This window comes from Schistocerca piceifrons, chromosome 1, assembly GCF_021461385.2.
Source record: "Schistocerca piceifrons isolate TAMUIC-IGC-003096 chromosome 1, iqSchPice1.1, whole genome shotgun sequence".
Taxonomy (NCBI): Eukaryota; Metazoa; Arthropoda; class Insecta; order Orthoptera; family Acrididae; genus Schistocerca; species Schistocerca piceifrons.
The window spans coordinates 782,022,879-782,049,881 of NC_060138.1; the positions used below are offsets into that span (position 1 = coordinate 782,022,879).

Consider the following 27,003-nt stretch of genomic DNA (forward strand, 5'->3'; position numbering starts at 1 on the left):
CTTGGCAAACCACAAAGTTTTAATTTTTTCCCCCTGGACTTTAATTCTTACTCCAAATTTTGCTTTAGTTTCATTTACTGCTTGCTCGGTGCACAGACTGAATAGCATTGGTGACTGTCTACAACCCTGTCCCGCTCCTTTCCCAACCACTACTTCCCTTTCATGCCCCTCAACTCATATAACTGCCATCTGGTTACTGAAAAATTTGTAAATAGCCTTTCACTCCCTGTATTTTTACCCCTGCTACCTTCAGGATTTCATAGCTTTCTCTAAATCTACAAATGCTATAGACATAGGTTTGAAATCCAAACTTATCTTTTCTGAGGTCAGATTCTAACAGTTTTTCCATTCTGCTATAAGGAAATCATGTTAGAATTTTTCAACTATGAGTTATGAAACTAATGATTCAGCAATATTTGCACCTGTTAGCACCTGCTTTCTTTATAACTGGAACTATTATATTCTTCTTGAATGACTTAGGGTATTTCGCCTGTCTCATACATCTTGTACACGAGATGGAAGGGGTCTGTCATGGCTGGGTCTCCCAAGGGTGTCGGTAGCTCTGATGGAATGTCGTCTATTCCCATATTCCCAGACACTTTTTTTCAACTTACGTCTTACAGTGCTCTGTCAAACTCTTTTCTTACAGTATCACATCTCCCACCTTATCTTCATCAATGTCCTCTTCCATTTGTATAATACTGCCTTCAGGTTCATCTGCCTCAAACAGACCATCATATACTGCTTCACCTTTCAGTTTTCCCTCCTTTGCTTAGGACTAGTTTTCCATCTGAGCTATCGATATTCATACATCTGCTTCTCCTTTCTCCAAAGAACTCTTTAATTTTCCTCTAGGCAGTATCTATCTTTCCCCTATTGAAATACGCTTCTAAATCCTTACATTTGTCTTCTAGCCATTTCTGCTTAGCCATTTTGCTCTTTCTGTCAATTTCATTCCCTTTCCCCTACTTTACTGCTGCATTTGTATATTTTCTCCTTTCAGCAGTTGAATTCAATATTTCCTGTATTATCCAAGGATTTCTATTAGGCCTTGTTTTTTTTACCTATTTGATCCTCTGCTGCCTTCACTATTTCATCTCTCAAAGCTACTCATTCATCTTCTACAGCATTCCTTTCCTGTTATAGTCTACTGCTCCCTAATGCTCTGTCTGTAGCTCTCAAGAATCTATGGTTCTTCCAAGCAATCCTAATCCCATCTCCCAGAAAAAATAAATGAAGATGAGCTGAGGGATGCAATAATGAGTGAAGAAATTGACAGAGCACTGAAAGACCCATTTAAAATCAAGGCAGCTGAAGTAGGCAAAATTCTCTCTATGAGTTACTGATATCCTTGGGATGTACCACAACAAAATCTATTCCACTTAGTGGCCAAGATGTATGAGATAGATGAAATACTGACATCAAGAGGAATGTGATAACTCTTATTTCAAAGAAGGTACATGCTGACAGGTATGATTAATAGCAAACCATCAAACAAATCATCATAGGCCACAATTGCAGAACACAAACACAAATGATTTACAGAAGAATGGAGATACTGATAGTAGCCACCCTTGGAGGAGATAAGTTTGGATTCCAGTGAAATTCAGGAACATTCAAACAATACTGCCTCTACAAATTATGTTAGAAGATAAACTGAAGCAAGGCAAACCTATGTATATAGCATTTGTAGATTTAGAGAAAGCTCATGAAAATGTTGACAGGGAGACATACTTTGAAATTCTGAAGGTAATAGGGGCGAGTGAAAGTTCATCTACAACTTCTAAAGAACCCAGTCAAGAGTTATCAAAGGACATTAAAGGGAAGCAGTAGCTGAGAAGAGAATGAGACATTATTCAATTTGTATGAAGAGCAGGCAATGAAGTAAGCCAAAGAGAACTTCAGTGACAGCAGAGATCTTGGAAGAGCAATTGCACTGAATGGATAGTGTCTTGATAAAAGATTACAAGGAGAACATCAACAAAAATAAAATAGGGTTAATCAAACATATGTGAATTAAATAAGGTAATGGTGAGGGAATTATACTAGGAAAGGACACTAAAAGTAGTAGATGAATTTTGTTGTTGATTGATGATGGCCAAAGTAGACACGAAAACTTTTTTTCTTTGGAGTGCAGCCTTGTGCTGACGTGAAACAGGGACAATAAGCAGTTCAGACAACAAGAGAACAGACGCTTTTGAAATATGGTACTGCAGGAGAAATCCAAAAATTTGATTGGTAGATGTGCTAACTAACAAGTTGGTACTGAATCAAACAGGGATGAAAAGAAATTTTTGGCACAACTTGACTAACAGAAGGTGTTAAGGAATTGTCAGTTTGGCAATAAAAGTAAGTAGGGGGAATAAAAACTGTAAATAGATATCAACAGTAAGCTGGTTAAAATGGATGTAAGTTGTGGTAGCTGCAAAGCGTTAAGATAAGTGACTAAAAGGTAGGAACAGAACCTAGTTAAATGATGTATTATCCGAGTGAAATGTCACCTACCATTTCTTTCTGTAGAAATCCCTGAAAGGATTTTTAATTCTTATTGATTGCATATGTACTGAGGTATGAGTAATGTATGCAATAAACGGATTACTTGTATTGTGTACTGTAACGTGTGTTCTCTGAACAAACACATTGGGAAAGACCATGTACAACTACATATTTGTGAAGAGAATTTGCATCCTCCATAGCACCAGTTAATACTGTTTTTCCAGAAAACCACTATACCTATACTTACACTTCAATATCTGCTGAAAATCCTCATTAATGCTCATAATGTTTTATATTATTGGTGCGATGCAGTTCCATGAAACAAAGGCAAATCATAATTATGTTGATATCTGTTGCATAATACTTGGTAACCACCACTAGCTTACATATCTTTTCTTACTAAATCCACTCATCAAAGTTCCTTTAATGAAGGCACCTCCTATGCAACTTTTTAGGTAAGAGATTAACATATTTCTGTTTTTCGTTTGAAGATTGGTACATGACACCTTTAATATTTCATTGGTATCCCTTTTTAACAAAGATTATACTCTTTACAGTTTTTCTACAAGATCTGGGATTTGATGTTTCTGCATTAAATAATTTTTAATATAATTTAAGCTACACCATTTACCAGAGATCCATTTAGATAATTTCATAGTCATTTTCCTCAAACAATGACCTACTAATTTACTGACTAACAAAATTTATGCTTGGAGTTTTACAACTCATTTAATTTCTTTCAGTCACAGTTTGAGACAAACATTTAGTGATCTATTACTAATAGTCATTGCATTTATATCTTCTCTATGACAATTTCAGTTGACTTGAGAACAATGCAAACTACACTAATGTGGATGAAAGTATTAAGCACACTAATTAATGCATACTCTTACAGAGCTTATACATACCTGACAAATAGTCTGCTGATTTCAGAATCATCATCCAGAAGCTCACAGTGGTTTACCAGTTCCAGGCACATGCCTTTCTGGCACAAGGCAGATTCACATGATGCTTAAAACAAAATGCCAGTATAAGTGATGATACTGTATGTTATAATGATAAAAACAGAGTTATATTTTGCTCAAATATTAAAATGCCTATTCTCCTAACTGAAAATTAAAAAAACAGTGCTAAACAAACTCCCTCCGTTAAATTGGGTATTGAATAGAACCTATACCTTCGATAACATGTGAGAAAGTTGGGGGGGGGGGGGGGGGCACAAAGTTTCTACATGCATGCATAGGTGCTTCTTGGTTTCTAGAATGCAGGTTAGTTAGGGGTCACCATGCACTCTACGGTCTTCCTCAAAAGGTACTACGAGGGAAGCCATAACTATTACTTGGACAAATACTTTGTAATATGAGGAGAGGAATGAGGACTTTCTCCAAGAATCAGGACAGTACGTAGTTTTCCAGGTTTCTTTAAAAAAATGAAGACTGTCTACACTTCTCTTTTACAGTGCTGTAACACATTACCAACAGCAGTGTCTAGTGCCCCAGACAGACATGCCAGATTCCAGGTGGAGAAGTAATAGATGTATTCCTCATCATTATCAAAATAAATCCTAACATACATTCAGCTGTGCAATAAATCCATCTCTCCTTGTACCAACTTTTCGGATCTTCCTTTCTTCATTGCATCTTGGACAAGCTCTATCCCATACAAGATAACTCCTCAAGCAATTTAAACAAACTGGATGTGACAGAAGCTGCCTTCCATCTTCATCTTCAACAGAAGCTTTGTAGCATTTAAACACTATAGCTTACATATCAAAGTGGTATGATCAACCTTGTAACACCACTGGTTGCAATAATAGAAGAAATGAACTACCGCCAAATGACATGATGTCTATGTCCAACAAGGGATCTGTCACCAAGAAAAACATAGCATATCTGACAGACTGATCATGCGACACCAGCTAGCTGGCTGATTTAATCCCGAGTGGTCATGAGGTAACTTTCATTCTCTGCAAGTCAGCCAGTGCTGTATTCTGATCTAACCAACGGTTCTATATAGAAGACAATCCCATATTCATGGACACTGCCAAATAGTGAAGCAGACTGCACTTATTGTTATGCATCTTGACTACTACTGTGTGTGAGGATCCTAGAATGAGGTTAGCTTTGGCACTTACAAACTGGCCTACTTATTAAGCCAAGCAAATTAATTACTATAATGGTTTCCACCACCACCAATCAAGGTTGCCATGTCTATGTAACTATATGATAAACTCTTCTGTATTCGGTTAACCTGCAAGCACAATGAATTAGTTGTGCAAATTCTTTAATTTTCTTTCAGTTTATTTGTTGTGAAGTAATTGAGTTCTGTTTCAGGTTTTAGTGTATTTACACAAGTGTAATAAATAACTGTAGTCTTGAAGCGTGAGTAGCAAAATTGGCAACAAGGATGTTACTTTTGTATCAATGACCATTATCATGGATGCAAAGTTTTTTGAAGTGTGGCAGCAACAACACAATCAACATCAGGAACTGGTAAAGGTTTTGATGAGTTCAACATCGCAACAGGAAGATTGGAAACTGTATCACAAATGGTCAATGCTGAATTTTTGGACGAGTGATATTAAGTTTCTTGACCACTGATGGGCATATTTGCTGACAACCAATCCTCAGCTGCATAACTTAGTGGAAAAGTTGGTTCCACTGTTGAACTCACCTATGCTGCCTGTGTTAGATATTTTTGCCTTACTTTCAGAACATTTTTCAACCAAAATGCATGTAGCAGCAGACTGTTTAAGAGTTTTTGCAACATCACAAATCTCATTCTGAAAGCTATACTTTGTGGATCGCTGACATTCAACATTTAAGCAGAAAATGTACCAATTTATGTATAAATGTGGACAATCCTATGCTAAAAGTATAATATGATATGCCACAATCTGTCTGTCCCCTGACAAAGAAGCGCGTATACAGACTTTATTTAGCTGCGCCCCTATTTAACAGAAGTGTTACTCACTGCATGTACTTTTAAAATATCACAGTATGCTCAGCAGACTTTTCCACTGATTTCCAAACCTCTACTATGGTCCAGTAAGAACAGACTCCAGTGTATTAGACTTCAACATTGGATCCTAATGTGATAAATATGTCTCACTCTGTGGCAGCCCTCCAGCTCCATTCTACATACATCATTCTGAGCTAACAGTGGCAGTGGTTTTGTTACTCGGATATTGCCTTGCCTGGTGGCTACAGATCCATCTCTGGCACATTTTTCATGTGAACACATACTCTGGATTGGCATTTTCAATTCAACATTCATTCAACATTTTGTGCCCTGTGAATCAGTAGACACTATCCACTCTTAATTTGCACCATTGATTGAGCCAGAGTTCGGGAAGCAACTGAACTTTCATGCCCACATAATGCTGGAGCCATTGGCTGGGTAACACCTCTTTAAAGCATGTCAAATCCCACTTGCTCTCCAGGTTGAAGTTAAACTAGAAGTGGATAGACAGAAACAGCAACAAGTTCTTTCCCCCCCACCCCTTTTATCCAGAGGACCTCCCTTTTGATAGCAGGATGAAAGACAGGTAGCTTCCTTCCCTTTTGTAGTGATTCCGAACTTACAGTCAATGCTCCAGTAGAAGTAGACTGATATCCAATAATGTACTCAGAGGAGCTCTTTTCTAATTTTCCTGAGGGTCAACTATTTTTCCAAAACTGTGTCACTGGTCATGTGTGTGTGAGTTGTGCTTGTGTGGGGTTTTTCTAGTTTGAAAGAAAATCTTTTGGCCAAAAGCTTAAAAACCTTTATGTTGTGCCTATCAACAATGCAATGTCTCCTCTACCTCTTCTTATCTCTTTCATAATATTATCTTAAGCTTGCCTAGTTTTGGAAATCATTATTATTTTGGAAGTTGTGTGAGGATGTTGACAATTTCATTGCGGGGAAACGTGTGTGAAGTCAGAGTTGAAGGTAATAAGTAGGTTAACATGACTGGTTGCAAAGAAATGTGTCGAAAAGAAAATGATTTTTGTGTCTATGGCTTATTTTGTTAAGATTCTGTGTACAGAAATGTCAGAAGTAGCATATGAAAAAGATTCATGTCTTTAATAGAAACAGACGATGATGTAAATCAGAATTAGCACTTGTGCCCTTAGGGGAGCATACCGTATTTACTCGAACCTAAGCCGCACTTTTTTTCCGGTTTTTGTAATCCAAAAAACCGCCTGGGGCTTAAAATTGAGTGCAAAGTACGCAGAAGTTCTGAAAAATGTTGGTAGGTGCCTCCACAACTAACTTCTGTCGTCAAATATATGTAGCGCTACACAGGCATGCTTTGCAAGCACAAAGATAAATACTGGTGTCAAAACCTCTGCCTGTATTTTCATACATTATCCAACGAAGTAAATAGAAATTCCGTATTGTTCATCTTCGAATGTAGCTTTCAAATATTCGTAGCAACAAAAATAAATTTCTTAACACAAAAATACCAACAATGCACAAGACATTAGGATTGTTGCACGAGTTGATACGCTGGGGCTCATTAAGATTTCACGTAGCGCTTCGTGGAATTTTGTGAAGTGCTTGTTGGTGTTAGTGAACCATAATTAAGCGCTTTCATTATAGTGCCAAAGACAAGAGGGGAGTTATTTCTTTTGCCGAACAAAGTTCTAATCGTGCTGCAGGACTGCGATACAGAATTGATGAGAGCAACGTCAGGCGATGGAGACTACAGAGAGACAAATTATTTGAATGTTCAAGTAGCAGGGAAGCATTTAGTGGGCCAAAGTGTGGCCGATATAATGCACTAGAAGTGATTTTTAAATGAATTTGTTAAGGAACAGCATCAGAAATTCCTGCCTGTGAATGCCGAAATTTTAAAAATTAAGGTACATGAAATTGCTAGAGAGCAAAAAAAATCAAAAATTTTAAAGCTAATCGCAGCTGGATTGATCTGTTTATGAAGCGCTGGGGTTTTTCACCTCGGAGGCGAACTTCAGTTGCACAGAAGCTGCCGAAAAATTATGAAGAAAAACTTGTGGAATTTCAGTGCTTCATAATTAGGTGGCGCACAGAAAAGCAATACCTTCTTGGTCAGACAGGAAATGCTGACCAAACTCCCGTATATTTTGACATGCCGTTAAATTATACGGTTGACGTGAAAGGAAAGAAAGACGAGAGTGTTGTTACAATTTCTTGTAGAATTCTAGCATATATAGGATAATCTGACATATCCAGTCCATTAAATAAAAAAGGAAGCCGACAATAAAGGACATCAACCCCTATCGGCAAATGTATATAAAAAACACCGATCGAATGTAAGAGTTGGCAAAGACGTTAATTGTGAATGCGTGCAGGGGGGGGGGGGGGGGGGGGCAGACAAACAAAGGGACTTTCATTCAATTATGTGTACATGATTTTTTTTTTTACTCTTACACTCTCTCGTATGTAGAAACACAATGAAGATGCACGATTTTACATATGAAGTACAGCGAGCTCTAGATATCATACGTGTGCATGAATAATATTATATGCAAAAACAGTATCAAGTTTGTTTTATTTATTGAAGTAAGTGAAAAAACATATAAGGAAGGGATTCTTGATTACGACAAGTGCCGGTGTTCCCGGAGTCCGCCGCCTGCAACTACAATTGAAGAAATAAGAAACGAAGTCCGATGTCCTGCGCAACATTTTTAGTAGCTCAATCACGTTGTATCAGTTTAAAGGGTGTTGTCATACGCATATTTAATAATAATATTTATTTATTTATTTTTATTGCAATGGACAGCCAAGTGATTATTCCAGTTAGTTGTAGCACCTACAATGCTCGAGGTACATCCGACTTTTGAAGAATATCATCCACACAATCAGAAAGTCCAAAATATAGTAAAGGCAGATAAATGAGGGAACTACCACACAATTGAGGTTAATAGTTCATGCGTCCAACTTCTTGACAAGAAAAATTTACAAAAGAGTAGAAAAGAAAACGGAGGATCTGTCAGATAATGATTAGTTTGTCTTCAGCAAAGGCAAAAGAGGCATAGTTCTGATGTTGCATTAGACCATGGAAACAAGATTTGAGAAAAATCAAGACACTTTCATACAATTTATAAACCCCGAAAAAGCATTTAACAATGTAAAATGGTGTGAGATGTTTGGAATTATCAGAAAAATAGGTATAAGCTATAGGGAATAATGGAAAATATACAATACATACAAGAAACAAGTGCTAACTTGATTAAAAATGGTATATAGCACTGATGCACTCTTCTTCTCTACTGTTTAAACTGTACATTGAAGTAGCAATGAAGGGAGTTTCAGAAATGGGATCAAAATTTAAGGTCAATGATAAGATTCACTTATGTTATTCCTAACCTCAGTGAATGTGAAGAATTAAAGGACTTGCTGAATTGGATGACTAGCTTACTACGCACAGATAGTGACTGGGAGCAAAGCAAACCAATACAAATGTAATGAGGAATGGCAGAAATGAGATTATCGATAAAGTTTCAATGAAAATTCAGAAGCACATGGTAGAAAAAGTGGTAGAATTATCCTACCTTGGAATCAGAACAAAGACTAGTGTAGACAACAAAGTCTACAAGTACCAATAGCACTATGTCAGGGCACAGGAGCGTGCACGCACGTGTGTGTGTGTGTGTGTGTGTGTGTGTGTGTGTGTGTGTGGTTTTATTTTACTCCAGCTTGTCAAAGGGAAGCTAGCAAGTTTTCTTTCTTTTGCAAGTGCCTATCGACAACTGAACACTTCTTCAAGTATCAAATATAGGCCTTAATTTGAGGCAGAAATTTCTAACAATGTATGTCTGGAACACAGGATTTTATGGAAGTGAATCTTTGACTGTGAGGAAAATGGAAAAAAGGAGGATTGAAGCACTTGAAATATCAAGTTACCAAAGGATGCTAAAAAGTATGTGGACTGGTAAGATAAGAAATGAGAATGACATGACTTTTAAGCCATAAAGGTATTGGAGCTCATGGTAACATGTATATCAGAGTCCAAGTATGAAGAAATGTGAAGTCATAAATATAATTTACACAATCAATTAAAACCAAAAGCAGTTAATGAAATTGCTTAAAGAAAGTAGCATAGGAAAACAGGCTATGATACAGGAAAAGTTTCAAAATGAGAAATTTTTAATGGTTAGCATCCAGTCCCAGAATAATGAATGAGTGGATATTTGTTCCTAATGCACTGGGTACAGTTTGGAATGGTAAATGAAAATTTGGAAAGAGCTAACTTAATTCCTGCTGTAGTACAAAATGGAGGGCAAATTTATACCTAAATTACAATTTGCATTCTCATTGGTGAAGACTAAATCCATAGGTCTGCAGTTTGATTCCCTATAACCCTTACAGTTTTTATGACTTATTTTATCTCTGACAATGTATGTTACTGTTAAAAATTATAAGTTGCAATGTGGATCAGATTCCATATCACACTGTAGCCCCAGTGTACGTGGCTGGGTCATTCAGTTCAGAGATTGGGTGGAAGGCAAAGTATACCACCTCCAGGACGACAACACTCAGTAGTAGAGCACTCTGCTCTGCAAATAAATTTTCAGGTTGATTAAAGATTCTTTCTTTCCTTTTTTTGTGTGGAAAGACAGTGGACTTTACCAAAATCTAAACGTACTGACATGCACATATACGCTGAAGAAGGGTGTATCCTCTCACTGACCTAGGCGTCCCCATGTTACAAGGAAGCACTCTATTTGGAGTTTTGTGAAGAACACTTAATCTCATCTAATTGGTTGAAAGACGTTGTAATCGAATCAGCATAAGAAAATCCCTGCCAGCTGCGGTGGGCTGCATACAGCAGCTTTGTGGCCCACCTAAACCAATTACGTAATGCAATTTTGTAAAGGTCTCTAAGACAACATCTAAATGTTGTCGCAATTATAAAGATGACTACTGTTTTTGCTGGAAGCCGTTAGTGATAGGCATCTGAAAGCTGGCAACAGCACTGCTATACTGTAAGGATCTTTTCTGCCGAGTTGACTATAGCTATGCCAAAACTGTGTTGTTGACTTTGCTGACTACAGACTGTCATTCTTCAATTGCAACCACTCATTTCCTCATCAGTTCTGACACCTTAACTCAGTCATGTGATAACTGAAAGAAAGGGGATTTCACTTTATGCTACAACATGAATTGTGCATGTACTGCAGGAGAATCAACTGTTTCTTAATAGTTACTGCTATAAAACTCTTGAGAAAAATCCTACCAGTTTTCAACAAGTGGCTAAAATACGATAATATATGAAAGATGTGAAAAGTAAAGCAGTCACCCACTGGAAGGATCACTTAGCCACCACAGTAGCTTATTATAAATTTTTCTACTGAAGGTATGACTTTGCCATTCTCAAAACTGAGAGCGCATTCATCCAGCCAGCAATAATGGCACCTGCAACTTCATGTCCATTTCATATATGACTTATAGCAGTTTTATCACAAGTACAATTCACTCCACAAATCTATTAATTAAATTGCCTCCTCAGATGTATCTTGGCATCTGAGTGACCTACCCCTCCTTTTTAACCTTCCTTAACCTATCCCTCTCTCATTCCCTAAGAAAGAACTGATGGTTCTGAAAACTGGCACACTGTTGTGTTCTTTTGTGTGTGTCTAACAGCAGTACTAAATATTTCACCTTCTGAAGCTAAATATGGCCAGCAATTGTGTAACATAATTTAACTCAATTCTTATTATTTATCAGAATGCCATTCAGAACATACTATAGTAATAAGTGAAACAATTACTGAACACCTGATTTTTAAAAAAACAGATCAAATATGCAAAAAATTACTTACAACCAATAAGAGATTCAGGGGAAGGCACTGGACCCATTTCCTCCAGTAGTTCACATAATGGGTCCATAGGATCAGGTGCAATCTGAGACAAATATTTTACTAACAGCTCATGTGTGTCGCACATTTCCTGAAAGTAAAAAACCAAAGATTTGTAAAACACATAGAATTACAACTAAAAAATAGACACAACAGGGAACAACAAATAGACAGCACAAGAATGTGTGTTAAAACAAGTAAATACACCTTAATCACTGGAAAAAATATACAGGCAGTACTGGATTGAACAAAAATTCAAACAGCATAAGTTATTCCAGAGAGTAAAAATAAATAATCTACATTGCTAACAGTCTAATCCAGTTCACAATTTACAATCCTACTGCTGGCTGCCATCTAAGAGATTCCAGGGGCAACAAAATTTTGATTTTCAATACTTTGTATAATTACTGACCAAATTAAAAAAATTTAAAATGCTATCATAATCCACTCTAAGAGGTATAATCTCATGGTAAAGGTTTAACACAGCAACAGAAGTATTACAGTAAGAAACTGTGTACATGTTCTGAGACAGCATAACTCATTACACGCATATTCGCCTGACTATACCCATCCAGTATTTGAGAATGAGAGCACTTAGCAACTGCCAACCAACCATTTCTAAACTTTTACTTGCTTACATGCTTAACGTTAAATATTCAACACAGTAACTCATTTGTAAAGTAATTAGTTACCTGGAGCTGTTTCATACAAGGAGGTTTGATTCTTTAAATAATCGTGGGTTTACTGCTACTGGTCTAAGCGTGGACAAACAAACACAATTTGCCACAAGTAATTACCACAATAAACAAACAACTTACAGAAAAACAGAAAATTAGAACATAAGCTCTAACAGGCAAAAGTTCTTTTAACAGATGGAATGATGCTGATTTGACTGCTAATTCTGAAAGGAGCATTTACTCATCTAAGTGCAACAAAACTCAGTTCAATTTATCATTTAGACTAGCACTGGTCATGAAGTGATTTTTCTGGAGATCGTGATTTTGGGCCATTTCAGTTGAAGTGACCAACTTCCTCCAGTTGAAACGAAAGACAGGAAATTCAAACAGGCAGATCGAGCCAATTACTTTCTATTTTTGTCACAAATTGTTGCTACATTTACATGCAAAATTAAAAAGTTTTGAGTTTGTACGAGCTGCTGAGAACCAAGGTGGTCCAAATCAAAAAATTGTAGTTTTTTAGTTATACCACTCAGTTTAGAAACACTGCATGGAAATTTGTTGTGAAGAAGTGGTATAATGATAACTCCAACTGGAGCTGCTTGAGAGTGGCAAATGCATTCCTCCTCTCACTCCCGAGTGAAACGTTTTCGCAGCAATAGTGATATAAATCAAGTGGAAATGCCATGTGGTCATGTTGTTCTGTGTTGCTTTGCATGTTAGTTTATGATCTAAAATAAAAAGGCATTGCAATAGTGCTAGCAAGTATTAGCATTGTATTCTTTTTTAGATATATAATATCCATATGTTATTAAAGCAGAAAGTTTGCACTCCATGTTGAGGTCTGGGTTAAACTCTACATGAATCAAGCAGTGATGTCTCACATTAAATACATAAACCATACATTGTGCTCTTATAACAACAAAAATAATCAATTATTGATAAAATTATTTCACTGAATAGAACACACACATGTAAAAAGACTGTTGCGACTGGCAAGCTTTTGGAGCCAGTGGCTCCTCCTTCAGGCAGAAGGGTTGAAGGGGAAGGAAGAAGGGTGCAGGAAAAGGACTGGAGAGGTCTAGGAAAAAGGGTAACTTTGGAAAAGTCATCCAGAACCATGGGTTAGGGGAGACTTCCCATATGGGATGAGAAGTAAAGTTTTATTGTTGGGAACTGCATCGGATGAGATTTGAAAACCTGACAGCTTAAAGGTGGAAGACAGGGTAATATGCAAGACAGAGATTACTACTAAAACATCGTGCACAAGTTAATAAGAGTGAGAAACTAAGTGCTTTGTACGTAACAGAGGTGGGAGAGGGTGGTGAAAAATAAACAGGAAAGAGAGTGAAAGATGTAGGAAATTAAAATAGTGTGAAGCAAAGAGTAGTTAAAGTGAAGAAAAGCTGAGACAGAAGAAATTAACATATATTAAGGCCAGGTGGGTGGTGAGAACCAAGGATATGTTGTAGTGCTAGTTCCCACCTGCGGAGTTCTGAGAAACTGGTGTCTGGGGGAAGAATCCAGATGGTGCGTGTGATGAAACGCGCTGAAGTCACAAATGTCATGTTGCAGAGATGGCTCTGTAACAGGATATTGCGAGTTGCCAGTGTATACCCTCTGCCTATATCCATTCATCCCAATTAATAATCTGGTGGTAGTCATGGCGATGTAGGAGGCTGAACAGTGTTTATATACTAGCTGGTATATGACGTGTTGTTTCACAGGTGGCTCTCCCTTTGATACTTTATGTTTTGCCAGTTGCGGGCTTATTATAGGTGGTGGTAGGAGGGTGCATAGGGCAAGTCTTGCAGAGATAGGTGGAGAAGGAGTATAGGGCCTGACAAGAATATTGCAGAGATTGGGATGGTGACAAAGCTATTCTAGGTCCGATGGGCAAAATTTCAGACCGAATGGATCTCATTTCAGGGCATGATTTTAAGAAATCTTGGCCCTGTCGAAGCAGCTAATTAACACATTCCAGACCAGGATAACACTGAGTCACCAATGGCATGCTCTGAAGCATGTTTTGTGGGGTGATCAGCAGTCCCAGGATTGGACGTGATGGCCCGGGAAATCCTGATTTTTAACTAGGTTGGTGGGGTAATTACGTGCAGTGAAGGCTGAGGTGAGAATGATGGTGTATTGCTGTAAAGAGTCTGCATCCAAACAAATACGTTTGCCTCAGAAAGGATGTGCCAACATCCCCCACATACATGGTCTGTCAGCTGCTGAACATTTCCTCAATCAGCGCCCACCTGATTCCAAACCTATGACATCCTTCCTACTCACCTTAATCAACTTTATACTTACCAACAACTACTTCACCTTTGAGGGGAAAACATACAATCAGATCAGGCATGACTACCACCAGATTATTAATTGGGATGAATGGATATAGGCAGAGGGTATACAATGGCAACTTGCAATATCCTGTTACAGAGCCATCTCTGCAACATGACATTTGTGACTTCAGCGCGTTTCACACACACACACCACCTGGATTCTTCCCCCAGACACCAGTTTCTCAAAACTCCGCAGGTGGGAACTAGCACTACAACATGTCCTTGGTTCTCACCACCCACCTGGCCTTAATATATGTTAATTTCTTCTGTCTCAGTTTTTCTTCACTTTAACTACTCTTTGCTTCACACTATTTTAATTTCCTACATCTTTCACTGCCTTTCGTGTCTATTTTTCACCACCCTCTCCCACCTCTGTTACGTACAAAGCACTTAGTTTCTCACTCTTATTAACTTGTGCACGATGTTTCAGTAGTAATCTCTGTCTTGCATATTACCCTGTCTTCCACCTTTAAGCTGTCAGGTTTTCAAATCTCATCCGATGCAGTTCCCAACAATAAGACATTCCTTCTCATCCCGCATGGGAAGTCTCCCCTAACCCATGGTTCTGGATGACTTTCCTAAAATCTACCCTTTTTCCTAGACCTCTCCAGTCCTTTTCCTTCAGCCTTCTTCCTTCTCCTTCAACCCTTCTGCCTGAAGAAGGAGCCACTGGCTCCGAAAGCTTGCCAGTCACAACAGTCTTTTACGTGTGTGTATTCTACCGCCGCTTGGTGAGTAGATTTTTTATCTATCCAATTAAATAATTTTATACATTGTTCTGTAATTGATCTATTCACAAAAAGCTTAGAATAGAATATTCTCATGCCAGATGAGTAATTTTAATTAACTTAGTTTAAGTTTATGAAGTTGGATATTTCTTTCTTTCTTTATTCTATTTTCATCATGTATTCTGTGCTTACTGAAGTTTTTAAAACATTATTCTTGTTTCCTAAAAATTTATGGCCAAGGTTGAGTTAAATTATAAAAGTTGACAGTAGGTTAAACAGGGTTATATCAAAGTAGTTGCAAGTGCTTTAGGCCAAAGGGTATATGAATCTAGAAATGAGAAGTAATCTTTATTTCCAGGGCTGAACATGGATGATCCAGACTACGGGTTTTCCAGTGATAGTATAGGCTCCACCAATGAAGATTCTGATAACAACACAGTGGACTATTTAGAACAGTGTTTGTTGTCTGATCGAACAACTGCAAAGTACTACAGGAGAAATAATATAAACTCTATGGGTATATCTGGAGACTGATACTAAACCTGAGCATCCTCCATTTCAGGAATCAAGATTAACATAGATCACTATGCTACAAAATTTATGTCAGCTTCCTGAAGGGGCCACAGGACCATCCTCGCCAATCACCAAACTAGAAAATCAACACAAGATCCAGTGCCTAGAAATGAAACTGAGGAAATGTTGGACTCAGGGAAAAAATGAGAAACATGTCGAAGGAAAGACATTCAGTGGAAAAGACTGTGATGGATGTAATAAATGTGTGACTCTGTTAATTACTGTCAAGAGATTTGCTTTGTTTAAAGCATTCTAGGGTTTGTGAAACTTCAGCAATCAGAATGATCATATCTGATCATCATGGACAACTAATCAGCTTTTGCAGAAGTAATGACACAGTAACAAATATCTGATCATCATGGACAACTAATCAGCTTTTGCAGAAGTAATGACACAGTATCAGAACCAAAACAAACAACCAAAGAAATTAGGATCATCAGTGAACAAAATATCAACATCTTTAGAACAATGTTAAGTAAGGAAACCTGGAATGAAACCCTACACGCCCAGAGTGTAAATGAAAAATATGATGCATTTATTTCAACAATTAAGTAGCATTTTAATGTAGCATTTCCCAAAGTAAAGAGACAAGAAAGGCATCAAGATCAAACACAGTGGATTACGAGTGAAATACTAGAACAGCGAAGGAAGCTTCAGGACGTGAGACGGATGGGCGAAGCTGAAAACTATAAAATGTTAAAAAAGAAGTATAGAAAAACAATAAGAGAAGCGAAAGCAAGAGCAATTGACACCACTATAGCGAACTCAAAAAACAAGGCAAAGGCAGCTTGGAATGCAATCAATGCTGAAAGAAAGGAAAAAGATGGGTCAAACAAAGAAGAAGGTATTAGGTCAATTAAAGTAGACAACACAGTGGTCACAGATGGTATGGAAATAGCAAACATACTGAATAATAACTATATCAGTGTAGTAGAAAACCTATAATTGGAAAGAAATAGTCAAAAACAGAAGGGTATTAAGGTACCAAAAAGATCATACAGTACTATGTTCTTAAGACCAGTCACGGAAGATGAATTGCGGAAAACTGTACAGAAACTGAAGTCCAAGAAATCAGCTGGTGATGATGAAATATCTCATGTAATAAAGCTGGTATGTGAGGTGATAATAACACCACTGCTGAACATAGCAAACTGTTCTTTCAGAGATGCAATTTTTCCAGAAAAACTGAAGATAACGAAGTTAGTGCCAGTGTACAAGAAAGGGTGTAAGGATGACCCCAACAACTAAAGACCAGTTTCACTGATATCAGGTTTCTCAAAAATCCTAGAAATGCTTATGTATACCAGATTAGTTAACTATTTGGACAAACATAACATTCTCATGACCTCACAACATGGTTTCAGAAAGGGTAAATCTACAGAATCAGCAATTGTCAGTCTAACAGAATACATTTTACAGTCCTTAGATGAGAAAAAGGTTGTCTCTGCAATGTTTCTGGATCTTTCAAAGGCATTTGACACCATTGACCATGAAATGCTGATACAAAAATTAAGCAACTATAGCATTCGGGGGCAGCCAGGTGAATGGATAAAATCATACTTGTGCAACCGCAAGCAGTATGTATCATTATGAAACTCGTACCAATCAGAAACCAAATCCATCAAATATGGAGTGCCGCAGGGTTCGGTAGTGGGGCCATTGTTATTTAATGTATTTGTTAATGATATAGGTATTGAGGAGGAAGAAAAGAAAATATTGTATGCTGATGACATAACAATACTAAATAGTGACCAAAATATGGAACAGCTTGAGAGAAGAGCATACATATCTGCAAATGTCACAGCTCAATGGCTGTTGGAAAATGAACTGGTTATAAATCTAAAAAAGACTATGTATGCAGTGTTTAAAAACAAGAAAAAAGCTATAGATATGGATTTAGAGGTTGACGGAACAAGGCTGGAAGAAGTAGAATCTGCTAGATTCTTAGGTATTCTTGTGGATAATGAACTGAAATGGAAAAAATATATTAATAATGTCTGTAAGAAACTGAGCTCTGTCATATTCTTAATGATGCAGCTATCACAGTATTCAGACAAGAACCTTCTGTGTACAGTGTATCATGGACTTTTCGAACCATACTTACAGTATGGAGTGACGGTGTGGGGAAACTCAAACAAACAAGAGACAAAACGAGTGTTCACATTACAAAAAAAAGCAATTAGGACCATTTTAAGAAGAAAGACCTCTGAAACATGCAGAAACTGTTTCAAGAATTTAGGTATCTTAACTTTTTCATCATTGTATATATACAAAACAATAATGTACATCACAAAAGCTAGTGAGGACTGGATTACAAATGCTAGTGTACACACCCACAATACAAGAAAGAAGAATGAAGTACGGAGCATACCCCACCGACTGGCAATGCTAGAAAAAGGACCCCAGTACTCTGGTATCAGACTACTAAGAAGTCTGCCCAAAACCCTGCAAGATAGTGTACTTCACAATGAATTTACAAAGAAACTTAAAGACTATCTCATTGAAAAAGAGTTTTACAGTGTTGCAGAATACTTATGCCATTAAATTTGTATATATTGTTACTCATTATCAGTGATGTAAAAATGTAAGCTAAAGGTGTAGAAAAATAATTGATAAAGAATTTTAATACTTTGACATGTCCTATATTACACGTACATTTACTGTACACAATGTAATCTTACAGGATCAAATAAAATTCAATTCAATTCAAAATCACCTCTGCACACTGGTGAAATGTGTTCATGTTCAGCAACAGCAACCGAGTGATGATCAGTTACATACAAATACTTTGTGAGTGTAAAAACAGAACGTATTCTTATTTGCAAACAGCTCTTCTTGGATACTTTTTCCATTTCCAATGGTCGATTAACTCAAGCACTAAAGAAAGGAGAACTGGGACGAACACCTACAGGGGGATTTGAGAGGGAAGAATATGCCAAAAAACAAAATTCCCAAGAACGTTGTCAACATGGTAGTGGACCACATTAAATGGTTCCCCCTTACGAAAGTCACTACACTACGCCACACAAGCCTAACAGGAAATATCTCAGCCCTGCTTTCAATATTAAGGTCATGTGTGATCTTTACAGAGAAGACTGCATTGAGAAACAAGTTCCAGAAAGGACTATACTGAGGGAAAGTTTCTACAAACATATATCCAATGAGAGATTCAACTTATCTTTCCAATGCCCCAGTGAAAGATTCCTGTGCTACATATGACTCCTTAAAACTGAGAATTTTGACTGCAGAAGAACCACTTAAACTGGCGTTAGTGCAGAAACAAAATGAAGATTGGAGAACAACAGAAACAGCACGGCAGTGAAACTTCCTGGCAGATTAAAACTGTGTGGGGTCCGTGACTCGAACTCGGGACCACTGCCTTTCATGGGCAAGTGCTCCACCATCTGAACTACCCAAGCACGACTCACAGCCCATCCTCACAACTTTAATTCTGCCAATACCTCGTCTCCTACCTTCCAAACTTTGCAGAAGCTCTCCTGTAAACCTTGCAGAACCATCACTCCTGAAAGAAAGGATATTTTGGCTGAGGACACTAAACTGTCAAGGGAATGTGAATATCAGAAGCAAAACTTTTGATCTTCAGAAGACACTGCTTTCCACTGAGGTTTCAACATCAAAAGCAACATTCATGATTTCAAAACAGACCATGGCTCTATGTACATTTGGGATGAGATTTTGGCATCAAAAGGCTCCCAAGAAGTAGGTTCCTGTCTTCTAAAGCATGCAGAACTCCATACTCATGATGTTTATCATGTAATAGGATGCAATGACACAGCAAGAAATGAGATCCATAGGGGTTGACTGTAAGTTTGTTAATGGGACACTCATTTCTGCCAAATGATTCAGAATTCGGAGTTATTGAGACAAAATCAGTAACTTCAAATTTTCACTTCGGATGATTGGTGTAGTGCCATTCAAAAGACAAGGACAAAACAACCCTTTACTGTTTGTAGAATGGCCCTTAATGATTTTTTATCAACAAAAGATCTAGAGAAACATGTGACATTTAGAAAGAATAACATGCAAAATGAAAAATTCAATTGGCTTCATGCTCGATGGCTTCGTTTCCAGAAAGACTGCCTACATTTCGTTTTATACAAAGAATCTCTTGAAGCAAGAATACCTTTCAAAACTTTGGATATTACAACTTTCCATCATGTTCATGGCAGTCCTCGCTTGTTTAGTGTTAAACTCATCCCTCTCAACAATGCTGCAAGGCAAAAAGGAAAGACATGATGACACTTCCCCATACATCCCTCCAGCGCAGCATGTTTTCTTCAACAAACTGACAACTGCAAGTTTGGCTCAGGAATCTGGACCTGGACATGTTGACCCTTTAGCAGACATGCTCCGTCATAGAGCCTCTTGAAATGACAGATGACAAGAATTACACTTTAAGAATTTTTACATTTAGAAATAACAATTCATTTATAATCTATAAATGAAGGCATCGCTGAACAACTAGACAGACTCAAGTAGGTAGCATTCTAGTAATTAACAACAATACTGCAATAATTTTAACTAAATTTGTGAGAGAAAAGTGTGTAACAGGAGCATTAAGTGCAAACTCACATTTACTGTGTATCACATTATGTTTATAAGAAGAGAGGTATAGTTCTTGATTTATACTACTTTATTTATCACTATAAGTAAACTGCTGAGAGGAAAAGTGGTACTCCAACTTTTAGAGACTGTAAAAAGGAATTTAAGGTACAAATAACTATAATGTCTGTAGTAAACATAATTATAATTATTTAACTTGTACATTTCATCAAATGAATCATGAATTATTGCAAAGCATGAATTTACATTAAATGAAATGCAAAACCTTTCATTTCTCGGGTGTGGGATACATTGAATTATACCATTTTGGCTTTCAGTGGTTCACATGTAGTTCAGAGGGTTTAGAAATGATGAGAAAAAGAATAATGCATTTTTAGTGAATGGGGCTTGCTGATTAGAACAACAGAAGCAGATTTCACTGTCTAAAAATACACAGCAACTGGAAAGAGTGAAAAGGTTTATTGACTGCAACTGATTTTAAACTAACTGCAATATTTTATTTTTGGTGTGGAGAGTGGGACTGCTACAATGATAGGTACCATAGACAACATAATAAAAACAATGAAATTCAAATTTTTCTCTAGTTATGAAAACTATTACATGCTCAGAATGTAATGCAACGGACTACTGAAACTACTGATACCACCAGCTGGCGTGGTGTGTGGTGTCGTCAATCAACTTGAAGGAGCATGTGAAATTTAACTACGTAAACATAATCTGAAATATTATTATTTTTTTAAAAAACTGTTAATATTAGGACAATCACGAGGTATATTGCCACAGAACTATATTATAAACACTTTTCATTTTTCATACTATGTTTTTCAATACGTATACATGCATGAACCATGGACCTTGCCGTTGGTGGGGAGGCTTGCGTGCCTCAGCGATACAGATGGCCGTACCGTAGGTGCAACCACAATGGAGGGGTATCTGTTGAGAGGCCAGACAAACATGTGGTTCCTGAAGAGGGGCAGCAGCCTTTTCAGTAGTTGCAGGGGCAACAGTCTGGATGATTGACTGATCTGGCCTTGTAACATTAACCAAAACGGCTTGCTGTGCTGGTACTGCGAACGACTGAAAGCAAGGGGAAACTACAGCCGTAATTTTTCCCGAGGGCATGCAGCTCTACTGTATGATTAAATGATGATGGCGTCCTCTTGGGTAAAATATTCCGGAGGTAAAATAGTCCCCCATTCGGATCTCTGGGCGGGGACTACTCAAGAGGACGTCGTTATCAGGAGAAAGAAAACTGGCGTTCTACGGATCGGAGCATGGAATGTCAGATCCCTTAATCGGGCAGGTAGGTTAGAAAATTTAAAAAGGGAAATGCATAGGTTAAAGTTAGATATAGTGGGAATTAGTGAAGTTCGGTGGCAGGAGGAACAAGACTTTTGGTCAGGTGATTACAGGGTTATAAATACAAAATCAAATAGGGGTAATGCAGGAGTAGGTTTGATAATGAGTAAAAAAATAGGAGTGCGGGTTAGCTACTACAAACAGCATAGTGAACGCATTATTGTGGCCAAGATAGACACAAAGCCCATGCCTACTACAGTAGTACAAGTTTATATGCCAACTAGCTCTGCAGATGATGAAGAAATAGATGAAATGTATGACGAGATAAACGAAATTATTCAGGTAGTGAAGGGAGACAAAAATTTAATAGTCATGGGTGACTGGAATTCGTCAGTAGGAAAAGGGAGAGAAGGAAACATAGTGGGTGAATATGGATTTGGGGGAAGGAATGAAAGAGGAAGCCGCCTTGTAGAATTTTGCACAGAGCATAACTTAATCATAGCTAACACTTGGTTCAAGAATCATAAAAGAAGGTTGTATACCCTGAAGAATCCTGGAGATACTAAAAGGTATCAGATAGATTATATAATGGTAAGACAGAGATTTAGTAACCAGGTTTTAAATTGTAAGACATTTCCTGGGGGCAGATATGGATTCTGACCACAATCTATTGGTTATGAACTGCAGATTGAAACTGAAGAAATTGCAAAAAGGGGGGAATTTAAGGAGATGGGACCTGGATAAACTGAAAGAACCAGAGGTTGTAGAGAGTCTCAGGGAGAGCATAAGGGAACAATTGACAGGAATGGGGGAAGGAAATACAGTAGAAGAAGAATGGGTAGCTCTGAGGGATGAAGTAGTGAAGGCAGCAGAGGATCAAGTAGGTAAAAAGACAAGGGCTAATAGAAATCCTTGGGTAACAGAAGAAATATTGAATTTAATTGATGAAAGGAGAAAATATAAAAATGCAGTAAATGAAGCAGGCAAAAAGGAGTACAAACGTCTCAAAAAGGATATCGACAGGAAGCGCAAAATGGCTAAGCAGGGATGGCTAGAGGACAAATGTAAGGATGTAGAGGCTTATCTCACTAGCGGTAAGATAGATACTGCCTACAGGAAAATTAAAGAGACCTTTGGAGAGAAGAGAACCACTTGTATGAATATCAAGAGCTCAGATGGCAACCCAGTTCTAAGCAAAGAAGGGAAGGCAGAAAGGTGGAAGGAGTATATAGAGGGTTTATACAAGGGCGATGTACTTGAGGACAATATTATGGAAATGGAAGAGGATGTAGATGAAGACGAAACGGGAGATAAGATACTGCGTGAAGAGTTTGACAGAGCACTGAAAGACCTGAGTCGAAACAAGGCCCCGGGAGTAGACAACATTCCATTAGAACTACTGATGGCTTCGGGAGAGCCAGTCATGACAAAATTCTACCATCTGGTGAGCACGATGTATGAGACAGGCGAAATACCCTCAGACTTCAAGAAGAATATAATAATTCCAATCCCAAAGAAAGCAGGTGTTGACAGATGTGAAAATTACCAAACTATCAGTTTAATAAGTCACAGCTGCAAAATACTAACGCGAATTCTTTACAGACGAATGGAAAAATATGCAGTTTGGATTCCGTAGAAATGTTGGAACATGTGAGGTAATACTGACCTTACGACTTATCTTAGAAGAGAGATTAAGAAAAGGCAAACCTACATTTCTAGCATTTGTAGACTTAGAGAAAGCTTTTGACAATGTTGACTGGAATACTCTCTTTCAAATTCTGAAGGTGGCAGGGGTAAAATACAGGGAGCAAAAGGCTATTTACAATTTGTACAGAAACCAGATGGCAGTTATAAGAGTCGAGGGGCATGAAAGTGAAGCAGTGGTTGCGAAAGGAGTGAGACAGGGTTGTAGCCTCTCCCCGATGTTATTCAATCTGTATATTGAGCAAGCAGTAAAGGAAACAAAAGAAAAATTCGGAGTAGGTATTAAAATTCATGGAGAAGAAGTAAAAACTTTGAAGTTCGCCGATGACATTGTAATTCTGTCAGAGACAGCAAAGGACTCGGAAGAGCAGTTGAACGGAATGGACAGTGTCTTGAAAGGAGGATATAAGATGAACATCAACAAAAGCAAAACGAGGATAATGGAATGTAGTCAAATTAAGTCGGGTGATGCTGAGGGAATTAGATTAGGAAATGAGACACTTAAGGTAGTAAAGGAGTTTTGCCATTTAGGGAGTAAAATAACCGATGGTGGTCGAAGTAGAGAGGATATAAAATGTAGACTGGTAATGGCAAGGAAAGCGTTTCTCAAGAAGAGAAATTTGTTAACATCGAGTATAGATTAAAGTGTCAGGAAGTCGTTTCTGAAAGTATTTGTATGGAGTGTAGCCATGTATGGAAGTGAAACATGGACAATAACTAGTTTGGACAAGAAGAGAATAGAAGCTTTCGAAATGTGGTGCTACAGAAGAATGCTGAAGATAAGGTGGGTAGATCACGTAACTAATGAGGAGCTATTGAATAGGATTGGGGAGAAGAGAAGTTTGTGGCACAACTTGACTAGAAGAAGGGATCGGTTGGTAGGACATGTTTTGAGGCATCAAGGGATCACAAATTTAGCATTGGAGGGCAGCGTGGAGGGTAAAAATCGTAGAGGGAGACCAAGAGATGAATACACTAAGCAGATTCAGAAGGATGTAGGTTGCAGTAGGTACTGGGAGATGAAGAAGCTTGCACAGGATAGAGTAGCATGGAGAGCTGCATCAAACCAGTCTCAGGACTGAAGACCACAACAACAACAACAACATACATGCGATGTGTAAAATATCGATATACAACCAAGGTTGGCGGTACTGCACAGTTTGTAAGCCCTGTGAACAGGAGCTGGTTGTTGGCGGAGGCAGAGACAATGGGCAGTTGGTGTTGAGACGTCTTTTAATACGCTTGCTTTGAGAAGGTCAAGGATAGTGGGAACGAAATGATGTATTGGAAAAGCTGTTACATTGAAAATTATTTAATATCGTCATGATCAGCATTTATAAAATAAAAGTTGAAAGTTTAAATGTGTGTCAGTTCTTACGCAGCAGAATACACACCCTGGACCTCAAATTGATTTAACACACAGTGGATGGCAAGATTCATCACTGGACCACGAGTGTGCAACAACGACCAATAAAGGTAAGAAAGTTTAATTACTCTAAATTCAGATTGTGATGATACCTTTCTCCATGTCTTCAACCCTGTATGTACTCTGTTAGAGTGAACAGCGTGACTGGGACTTGTGGTCGACTAGGCACACCAGGGAGACCACACAGGTTTCAAATGATAATTTGTAGCTTAATATACTACTACTGATAACCCTGTATGTACTCTGTTAGAGTGAACAGTGTGACTGGGACTTGTGGTCGACTAGGCACACCAGGGAGACCACACAGGTTTCAAATGATAATTTGTAGCTTAATATACTACTACTGATAATAATTAATATTTGTCCCCTGGAGAAAGAGGTGCATTACAAGAACAATTACATTAAAAACAGTTTACTACCACTGAAATAGAAGTAGTTTATAAATAATCATTATTTAAATTATAAGTGATGAAAACTGTGAGGAGAAAGAGGAGGATCCCAGAATACAGAGTAGGGAATAACTGTCCAAATCTTCAAGAAAAGTGTGCGAAAACTATTGAGAAATTGCAAAAATGAGTCATTGTGCATAGTTCCAAAGTTTTGGAAAAATGGTTTTGGACAAAGGAAGGACAAGAGAACAGAAATTTGTGTTCAGTGAAGGAAGGTTCACACTAGTCTAATTTTCACTGTAAGACAGTCGTAGGAACACAACTATGAATGTGGAATAAATATCCTGGTGGTCTTTCTGGACACTGAAAAAGCATGTAATGCTGTAAGTAGAAATGAGGTATGGAAGTTCCTCGAGGACAGAGAAGTAGAAAAGCAGACTATATAGAGGATAAGAAAAATAGGAGTGTGAGCTGTGTGAAAGTAGGAGGGGAGAGATCGGATTGGCTGGAACACAAAAATAACTTGAGGCAGGGAAGTATATTTTTACAATACCAACTCATTATAATGATAGACGAGGTAATAATCAGGGTGGCACCAGTAACTGGCGAAGGAAAGATGAATGCAATGGGGTTTGCAAATGATTTGATTATTTGGGGAAACAAAACGGAGGAAGAGGAAATGCATAAGCAGTTGGACATATGGCAAGGAACAGTACAAGTGTACAGGCTGAAATTAGGATAAGTTAGGTATGAAAAGCCAATCAAAATCAGTGAGGAGGAGAGTCACAACTGGAATAACAACTGGTGGGAAACAAATGAGGAATGTGGAGAGTGTCAAGTATCTGGTAAGCTTAATATCTAAGAATAGAAGAAATGACAGACATATAATTGAGCGAAGCAGAAGTATTCTGAGAGAGCGGAGAGCTTTAGATCCCTGATATGGAGCAAGGATGCTCCTCAAAACTGCAAAAGGGTTATACATTAAGAACACTATGTTCTAATCCTGATGTACAGCTCATAGATCTGGGCAATAAAAGGAGGAGAGAGAAGAAAAACGCAAGCCAGTGAAATGAAATTCTCAAGAAATAATACAGGAGTGACAAAGATGGATAGGTTAAGCAATGGGAGGATTAAGGAATTAGCTGAAGGAGTAGCCATACCAAGAGCCAACTGAGGAATCAAGGACACTGAGGAAGATACGTGAAATGAAAGGGAAGGGAAGGGAAATGTCCTTACATGAAGACTAAGAGACAGGTGACTGAAAGAAGGAGGATGATGATGATGATGATTATGATTATTTCACCTATGAGAGAAACTAGTTTTTGGTCTACCACTTTTCTTATATGCATATAACCTCCGTTAACCGAACTCAGGTCAACCAAACCCTGGGTTATCTGAAATACTGAAAATTGCAGATAAAAAGAAACTTACAGTAATACCAAGGATAACTGGAGAAACAGCAATAATTGAAAACTTCAAATTACTTGTCTGTTAACCATATCTGCTGATTAGTTCAATTTAGATGAGATTCTTTTAGAAGTCACAGTTCTGATACTTCAATGCATGTGCAGTTACCATAACAATAGAACATTTAAACCTAGAAGACAAACACATTAAGCACTGAGACCATATACCTCACAAAAATAGAGTTCTCTAAAGGCTAAATTTTAGTATAACAACATAATGGTATATTTCTGCATTTATTGATCTTTTGTAACTTTACTGTTTACAGATTATTATGTTCAAGTTATCTGACAAACTAATATGATTATTTTTTTGAAGTTGCTGTGGATCTGAATTAGTTCAATCTATGTCTCTGTGTAACTTTAATATTTGTGTCAGATAGTCCTGACTTTGTCAATAATTAGTGACCTGATCTACATCAACTCCGCAACCCAACTTTCAGTGCGTGATGGAGGGTACCTCGTACCACTAATAGTCATTTCCTTTCTTGT

At 37.8% G+C, this 27,003-nt stretch overlaps 1 protein-coding gene across 1 annotated transcript in view; it reads right to left on the reverse strand.

The window, feature by feature from the left end:
• Positions 1 to 27,003, reverse strand: part of LOC124712908 (ras GTPase-activating-like protein IQGAP1) — a 346,898-nt gene that overhangs the window by 44,907 nt on the left and 274,988 nt on the right. Inside the window, exons 27-28 of the mRNA XM_047242907.1 lie at positions 11,288 to 11,414; positions 3,405 to 3,507 (exon numbers count right to left, since the gene is read on the reverse strand). Of these exons, the coding sequence (XP_047098863.1) occupies positions 3,405 to 3,507; positions 11,288 to 11,414 (230 nt within the window). The remainder of the gene's footprint in view (positions 1 to 3,404; positions 3,508 to 11,287; positions 11,415 to 27,003) is intronic.